The sequence below is a fragment of the Poecilia formosa genome, unplaced genomic scaffold (assembly GCF_000485575.1).
Source record: "Poecilia formosa unplaced genomic scaffold, Poecilia_formosa-5.1.2 Scaffold511, whole genome shotgun sequence".
Classification (NCBI taxonomy): domain Eukaryota; kingdom Metazoa; phylum Chordata; class Actinopteri; order Cyprinodontiformes; family Poeciliidae; genus Poecilia; species Poecilia formosa.
Window position 1 is genome coordinate 152,590 of NW_006800450.1, and position 8,384 is coordinate 160,973.

At 38.9% G+C, this 8,384-nt stretch overlaps 1 protein-coding gene across 2 annotated transcripts in view; it reads left to right on the plus strand.

Annotated features, from left to right (window-relative positions):
• Positions 1–8,384, plus strand: part of fah (fumarylacetoacetate hydrolase (fumarylacetoacetase)) — a 138,398-nt gene that overhangs the window by 118,063 nt on the left and 11,951 nt on the right. For both annotated transcript variants that reach the window (XM_016664784.1, XM_007579192.2), the window contains exons 9-11: positions 968–1,014; positions 1,691–1,792; positions 7,134–7,251. In XM_016664784.1, the coding sequence (XP_016520270.1) occupies positions 968–1,014; positions 1,691–1,792; positions 7,134–7,251 (267 nt within the window). The remainder of the gene's footprint in view (positions 1–967; positions 1,015–1,690; positions 1,793–7,133; positions 7,252–8,384) is intronic.

Here is an 8,384-nt window from a genome sequence, read left to right on the forward strand (position 1 = left end):
GCTCCCAGTCAGGAAAAACCCCACAGGCTGCAATAAAAGGGCCAAGACAACCCCCCCAAATTGGGTATATTCAGGCTTTAGCGGGAACATGAAGATTATCTGACGGTTCTCTCATATAGGGTTGAGCACCATTGCAATTGAACGATTCCAGTTCCTAACAATTCTCAATTCCAACTCTATTTAAAGATCCCTTTAAGTAGAGTTTTCAGTGTCCAAAAAAAGTTAACAATGAGCCAAAGTTAACCAGTTGCTTCTGAACAAAATATTCTCAATTTTAATTGTATGATCTTTTTACCTTTCATGAACTTAATTATTAATTTTCTCCACAGGGCTACTTCTAACTAATATATAGATATCTTATATGTACTTGAATTGTTATGATTTTTTTTTTTTACACGGTTACACTTTGACAGGAGAGCTTTGTTTTTTTTTAAAAAAGTTGATGAAACCATATTTACCAAATATTTACCAGTTATTTTCTGCCTTTTAAGGTTTCTTTAAATGGTGATGGAAAAATATAAGGCCATCTGTCATTTTGATATATCACACACACCAGACCACTTGGTCCAGACACGCAGATTTATGCACATTAAATGAATCAATAAGAGAAAAATTCTTTATCAGAGCATTACCTGTGAGATGGACACAGAGCTAATTTCATCTCACTATCTGGATTGCACTCAGCTCAGTGGTCCATTCATTTATTAAAGTGAATATACACTCAGTTGCTGCTGCACACTGTCCATGGCTGCGCACACACTACAGCTGCTTTTTCTTTATTGAAATTTGGCAGCTTCTTCAGTTGCTGGACTGGGAATTGAAACTTGGAATCAAAATGTACAAACTTAAATCATTCTGGGAGAACTGAAATGTTAGCCCTGTGCTTGAGTTTAACAAATGATTCTTGAGACTTGATGCCCTACCCTTGTGTATATGCTAAAATGTTCTCTGCTTTTTCTCCCTTAAGGTCAGGACATGACTGAGGCTGTAAACATCTGCAGTTCAAATTTTAAAGTAAGAATCTGAACAAAGCCTCAAGAGGACATTGTGGCATTTTAAGTAGGCTCTAAACACAGACAGTTACATTATATTTGATTATCCGATTAACCTTTCTCTATTATTTCTGACCAAATCAATCAGGTGGTTCAACAACTTTGCATTTCTGGCAAATAATTTCACGGACCTGATGTATAACTGGTTCGAATTGTTGTTGTTCTTGTTTTTTGCCTATCGCCTTTGCCTTGATGTTGGGTGTTAACACCTTTGTTAACACTGTAGATATTTACTTTATTCATTAGACTTGTCAGTTTGGGCCCAGTAATCTCTGTAAGAGACAGTACTTCATAGAATTATCTGCCCTATGACACACACACATCTTGTGATGAGTGTATCAAGATGTGTTTCAAGTGTGAAACTTTTAGAGCTTCAAAATAATGGTTATCAGTTCCAGATTACTAAACATGTTGCAGAATAATAAAGGTTTGTTACAGAAAGACTGTGAAGGTATGTCGTCTGAAGAGATGATCATGATGAAGCAGGCTTTCATAGCTGTAGGCTTTCACAGCTGTGTGTGTTACTACAGATGTGAGTGTTACAGCTGTAATAAAATCAGGGGTAGAGGATCGGAGTTTACAGTAAATTCAAATGAAATCATTTCCTTTTCCCTCTTTGTATCTCTCTTTGTTTAAAGTACATGTACTGGACAATGAAGCAACAGCTCACCCATCACACAAGTAATGGCTGCAACGTCAGACCAGGAGACTTACTGGCTTCCGGTACCATCAGTGGGCCCGTAAGTGTCAGCAACCTTACTGCCTTGTTAATAATTAAATGGTTTTGCACACACATGCACACACACAGTATATCTGTCAGTCTTTGCATTGTCTTCCATTAATTTTTCCATTCATTTCTATAGCCTTACCCTGACCTTTCTCTAATTCTAGCCATTACCTAATCAAGGCTCAATTTATACCTTAGTCTTAAACCTAAGCTCTGAAAGGTCATACTTCATACTTCATCCATAGTGCCAAAGTTTAATCTCATTGAGATAGATCCGTGACAAAAATTGTAAGTTTGTTGCCGTGCTTTTGCATTAACTAATCTTCTAACACTATCTGGTTTTGGTATTTGCAGGAGACATAGTTACTTTTGAGCAGAGATCACACTAGACTTTTTTGTTCAACATCATTTTGACTGACACAATAAAAAATAAAAAAAATCGGTCGTACTATTTTTACCCGTCAAATTATAATCACATTAACATAAGCTATTTAACCGCATTTTTATGTGGTTTAGTTAATATTCACCTTGTTGAACTGTGAATCCAGATCCCATCACACATAAAGCAGATGAACGGATCTAACTTATTCTCCGTAGTGACAAAAACCACCAACTATGGCCCCAATAACTTATAATAAATTTAATTAAACGACTCCACTTAAATTACATCACTTCACCTGCTGGGGTCTTATCTCACAGCCTCAAAAAATTCCTCCTGGTTCGCATCTGCAGAGAAATTTGCACTAGTTCATCGGTCAGCTGGATCTGTTTGATCCAAACCGATCAGTTTAACTTTTTTTTGTACCCTGTGCTTTTACGATGATTTTTTCTTTTTTGCATGGTTTCACTTCCCCAAAATGGACAGATGTTACATCTGCCGTGCTTCTGAGCGCCGCTCTCCTTCTGGGCGCAGGACGGAAACGTCTTCAGCTTCATTTGTTAAAACCGCAGGATGAGTTAAGTTTAATTCTTTGCAGCGGTGGAGCCGCGTCCACATTGGTTGTGCAGCAGACTGCTCATGTTATGGTCCAATTAATTTCTGCACTTTTATTCATTTCCTCAACCTAATCTGCCAGCTCCTCAGTTTAGACTATAAATGGATTAACACAACATTGCATTCTCTTTAGTTTTCTCTGTTTTGTATGTAATGGAGACTGAAATTAAACCCGGCATTTCTACCAAAGGTTTGTAATGCACTTCTGAACCAGACGCGCTCCAAGGCGTCCGGTCAATAACTCAACACGCTGTCAGCTCCTGGTCAGAAAGACCCATTAAGTTCAGTGTCCACGAGATGATGTTCACAAAGGATTTTTGATTAATTGACAAAATCTGCAATGAACTCTTTGCGTAAAGTCTGTAATGTCTGCCCATGTGCACTAGTCAAGGGTGTTAATTATAACCTGTCAAATGACCGACGGGCTTTAAATTTTCCCCATCGTTTAAAAAAATAACCGGTCAAATACGGAAAATATTCCGTTCACGCGACCTCTGCTTTTGAGAAACATTTATATGACGCAATAAAGAATTATGTACATTTATACAATTCTTTACTGAATAACTTCTATAAAAATAAGACTGATGAAAGTTAACTTCTTGATGGAAATTGTAATGTCGTTGCTCAAAGAAGAGGCTGTCTGTATGTGACCAGCAGGTGGAGATCTTTTTAAAAGTTACAAGATGCACCCAACACAGACTGAGCAGTGTACAATATTTTATTAAACAATTTCCTTAAAACATTTCTTTTTGTAAAAACGAGGCTTCAGGCCTACTACTCGGTTCCTGGAACAAAAGGGAACAAATAAAGGATGGACAAGTTCAATTATTCCAAAAGAAATAAAACATGCAATGCAAAAGAAATTAGTAAATCAAACAAACAAACAAAAAGAAAACAAATTAGTAACTTCAATAACACACAACATATACAAACTGTAAAAGGAAACACTTCAAAGAATGGAACACATCATTGTCATCATCCAGATCCAAATGCCCTTTGATGGGGCCAGAGGAGCAATGCCCCGCCCACACAGCCTGCCCAACCAGCAACAGGTTTAGTTGAGAGCGGCCCAAACAAACAATGGCAAGACAAGACAGCAGAGCATCCAAAGCGCTGCAGCTCCAAACACAATCAGGTGCCCAGGGGTGGAAACAGAGCCTAACCCGGGAGGAAGCAGGTCAGCAGGTGAGGACCAGATGGAAGCCACACGCCACAACCCCCCACCCCCCAGCTGCAGCCGGCAACGCCATCAGAGCAACCGATCACAGAAACGCACGATAGGTGTAGCACCCACAAACCAACCATGATCCCAGCCACGGATAACAAAACGGGCACTTACGATCGCAGATGAGCTGATCAAACACACAAGCCAACATGTAGCCGTCGACTGTAGCAACAATGGGAGAAACAAAGACACACGCACCTTGCATCGGCCGGCCCAACTATATAGGCACCTGCCCTGCCCACCAATCAACGGTGCGCTTCTAGCTGCACCTGGTGCACAGAGTGGGGGAGGGTGGAACACCATCCCACCACATGTAGAAAATTTCGACTCTCTGTGACCATTTCACAAAAGCAAAACAGAGGAAGTCGAGAGGGAGGGGAAACCCTTGCGGATAGCAGACACATTTTTAAAGAGCTGTAAACGTACATAAGAAATGGCTCAAAAATATCTACTGGCTGTAACTAAGAGATGGGGTGAGAAGCTCGGTCATCCGGGAGGGACTCAGAGTAGAGCCGCTGCTCCTCCACGTCGAGAGGAGCCAGTTGATGCTCGGGCATCTGGTCAGGATGCCTCCTGGACGCCTCCTTGGGGAGGTGTTCCGGGCACGTCCCACCGGGAGGAGGCCCCGAGGAAGACCCAGGACATGCTGGAGGGACTATGTCTCTCAGCTGGCCTGGGAACACCTTGGAGTTCCCCTGGAGGAGCTGGAACAAGTGGCTGGGGAGAGGGAAGTCTGGGCCTCCCTTCTGAAGCAGCTGCCCCCGCGACTCGACCCCTGATGAAGTGGAAGAAAATGGATGGATGGATGGATGGATGTATTCAATGTAATATTACTATGAGGGTAAATGTATCAGTTATGTTTTTAGATCAGAGTATTTTCACTTTGGTTGCAATACTTTGATTTCTATGTAACAAGCAAATATTGCTGTTGCAAAATACTATATTTTGTTTTGCTTCAGTTTGACAAATTTAAATTGACAATAAAATAAAGAGATTTTAAAATGTTAGTTTTTTTTAATTAGAAAAATAAAAAGATTTTTGAGAGTTTGGTAAATTAAGTTGCAAGTTTACATTTATACTTTTAAAAGCTAGCAAAGTATGCCGTTTTATGAATTACTGTAAAATGACAACTTTTTGTAATTCTATTACATAATTTCTGTAATTTTTTATGATAAAAATGTGATGAAATCACAGTAACCATGTTATATAATTACTGTGCTATTTTAAAGAAATGACAGTAACACTAATCAAATTACAGTAAGACAGTAATAAAAATTACAGTAAACCTGTGATAAAATTACAGTATACCTGTGATAAAATTACAGTATACCTGCGATAAGATTACAGTAAAACTAATAGAATTACAGTAAGGCTACTGTAAAAAAATACTGTAAGGTTACTGTAAAGTTACTGTAATTTCTTTACCGTAAAAATTACAGTAACTGGCTTGTAACCCTGCTGCCAGTAAGTTACTGTAAATTATACAATGACTTTTTTTAAAGTGTACACCAGGGGTGTCCAAAGTCGGTCCTCGAGGGCTGGCATCCTGCATGTTTTAGTGCTCTCCCTGGTGGTAGTAACAACCTTTTCAGCTTGTCAATGTTCCTCTTAGGACTTCTAACGAGCCATCATTCGATCCAGGTGCGTTAAACCAAGGAGAGAACTAAAACTTGCAGGATGCCAGCCCTCGAGGACTGACTTTGGGCATCCCTGGTGTACACAAACTGAGAACATGTATCTACAAAGTTAATTTTCTATTCCCTCCCCCTCTGTTGTGTGGTGCTGGAATAAGCTGGCCAGTGATTTCTTCTTTTTTTTTCTGGGATGTGCCGTTGTTGCTTCTTCTTAATATTTTCTAAGATACCTGAGCAGAGTCTCCGCCTTAGAGATGATATTATGTTTTAGTGCATCCATTTTCTCATTCAAGATGTATTTGGTTTTGAATCATGGACCCATAAGTGACTATCTGTGATGTGCTGGTGACTTGGAAGACCCAGCTACATTTGATTTTCAGCCAGTTCTCTTCTTTTCCTCCAGCCATGTGTTACACCTGACTCAGAAAAATAATTTAGAATAACTCATAAGTTATAGATCACTTGCTAGGTTCAGCAGGATTAGAATTGGAATGACATTTTTCAGTTGAATGCAATTTTTATTTATGTTAAATGTACCTTTTTTTATATCAGAATACAGTTTACAGTACATATGTAATGAACCCATTTGCTCAGAAAGCGTTTTACTGATACAAAGGATAACTAAGGGAGAATATTGAATCTAGAGAAACTAAGGCTCCTTGATAATTGTATTTCATGTCATGTTTTACAAAACCTTAAAAGATTATTTAAGAATGATTTAACTGGTTAAAAAAGCTAATCATAATTTTATGGTTAAAAGGAATTTAACTTATGTGTTTTCCGTGGTTAAAAATAATGTTATGTAATACAAGACTTTGAGTCAAAAAAAGAACATGCATGTAAAATATTACTGTGGTAAGTGGAGAATTATCCGTCCTCCATGCTGAGTTCTTTATATATAAGGTTAAAGAAAAGTCAGTGAGTTGAATTCATGAATTCCATTTATTAATACCAAAATACACCTGGTCCATTTCTCATGCCACCTTTAGGAGTTAGCAAGACAAAATGGCAACCAAGAACAGTTTGTGATCTGCTTTGTTAGCCTCTAGCTAAGTTACACCCTAAAGAGGGCGTTCCCTAGTGTGTCATTCCCTCTAACCCTAGCTCTCATTTGCATTTCCTAACATGTCATTTCCTTTAGGTTTAGCTTAGCAACTAGCTAAAAGAGATAGAAGGAAAACACAGAAATATTTATTTTCAACAGGTAATACGAGAACTAAAGATGAGAATGGACAGGAAAAAAGTTTTATTTAGCTGTATGCAATGATATCATTATTGTGTGTAGGTTAGGTTTCTTTTGGTGGATCAGATTTCTGGATTATAAATTATTAATATGTACTTGGCATTAATAATGAAAAGAGTAAAAATTAAGTCACATTAAATCATGTTTAATTGACAGTGCAGAAGCTGACATGATCACACAGTCCATTGTTGTCAAAGGTATATTTCTTTACATGTAATTATGACTCTAGCTAAAAGAAAATTTACTTTATTTCCACAGAACCCTGGCAGTTTTGGTTCCATGCTGGAGCTGTCTTGGAGAGGGTCAAAGAGTATTGACATTGGAGGAGGAAAAACTAGAACATTCTTGAAGAATGGAGATGAGATCACTATCACAGGTTAGACATTTTGGTGTCAAAGGTGAATAACATATTCATATAACAAAACCTAGGTGGTGCTAAAATCTATGGAAGCCTGTTTCCGCCACTGTGGTAAAAAAAAAACATTATCTCATTATTATGAGATAGCATCTCAGAAATAATAAGATACTATCAAGATCCAGGATACTCTCACTGGCCACTTTATTAGGTACACCTTGCTAGTGCAGGGTTGGACTGCCTTTTGCTTTCAGAATTGCCTTAATCCTTCATGGCATAGATTCAACAAGGTACTGGAAACATTCCTCAGAGTCTGGTCCATATTGACATGATAGCATCACGAAGATTAGTCGGCTGCACATCCATGATACAAATCTCCCGTTCCACCACATCCCAAAGGTGCTCTATTGAATTGAGATCTGGTGACAATGGAAGCCATTCGAGTACAATGAACTCATTGTCATGTTCAAGAAAACAGTCTGATCAGTGCAATGCCGTGGCTCTTCGTGCAGGGCCTGACCCGGCAGAATTAGAGCTAAAACGATTCCTCGAATGATTTGAGTACCTCAATTATTAAAATTCCTCGAGGAAAATTTATCTGCCTCGAAGCTTCGTTAAGTTATGTTTTATTATTTAGCGCACCATATTCCGGCTGGGTCGTTATTTGCATTGCGCAGCACTCTCAGCGCCTGAGTTGTTGACAAAAGCTAAGTGCAGCATAACATCCAATTTTCAAGTTTGGTCTGGGAGGATTTTATTGACATTGATAATGTCCGGGTTTTTGTTGTTTTTTGGGGAACCAATAAGCATCCTTAAAATTACGGGAGCAATGCTGGAGTTGCAGCAACCTTTCTCCTGCCGGAGCTGCTGGTTCAGAGCGAACCGCTGTGGGATTATTTATACAGGTGAGCGGATAGACTGAACACTGGGCGGCTGTGCTTTAGATGCGTTACCCTGCAACCTTGGATAGCTGAGGGTAATGTATAAGATGATCTTCCCTCAACGTGTGATGCTGTGGAATAGGAAAGACGAGACACACACGTTGAGCTTCCTTCACATTCAACTGGAAGATTTATTCTTCTTCTGTGTTATAAACACACTTCATATACAACATGCTTCAGGTATCACATACTTCAGTAGAGAACTATTAACTT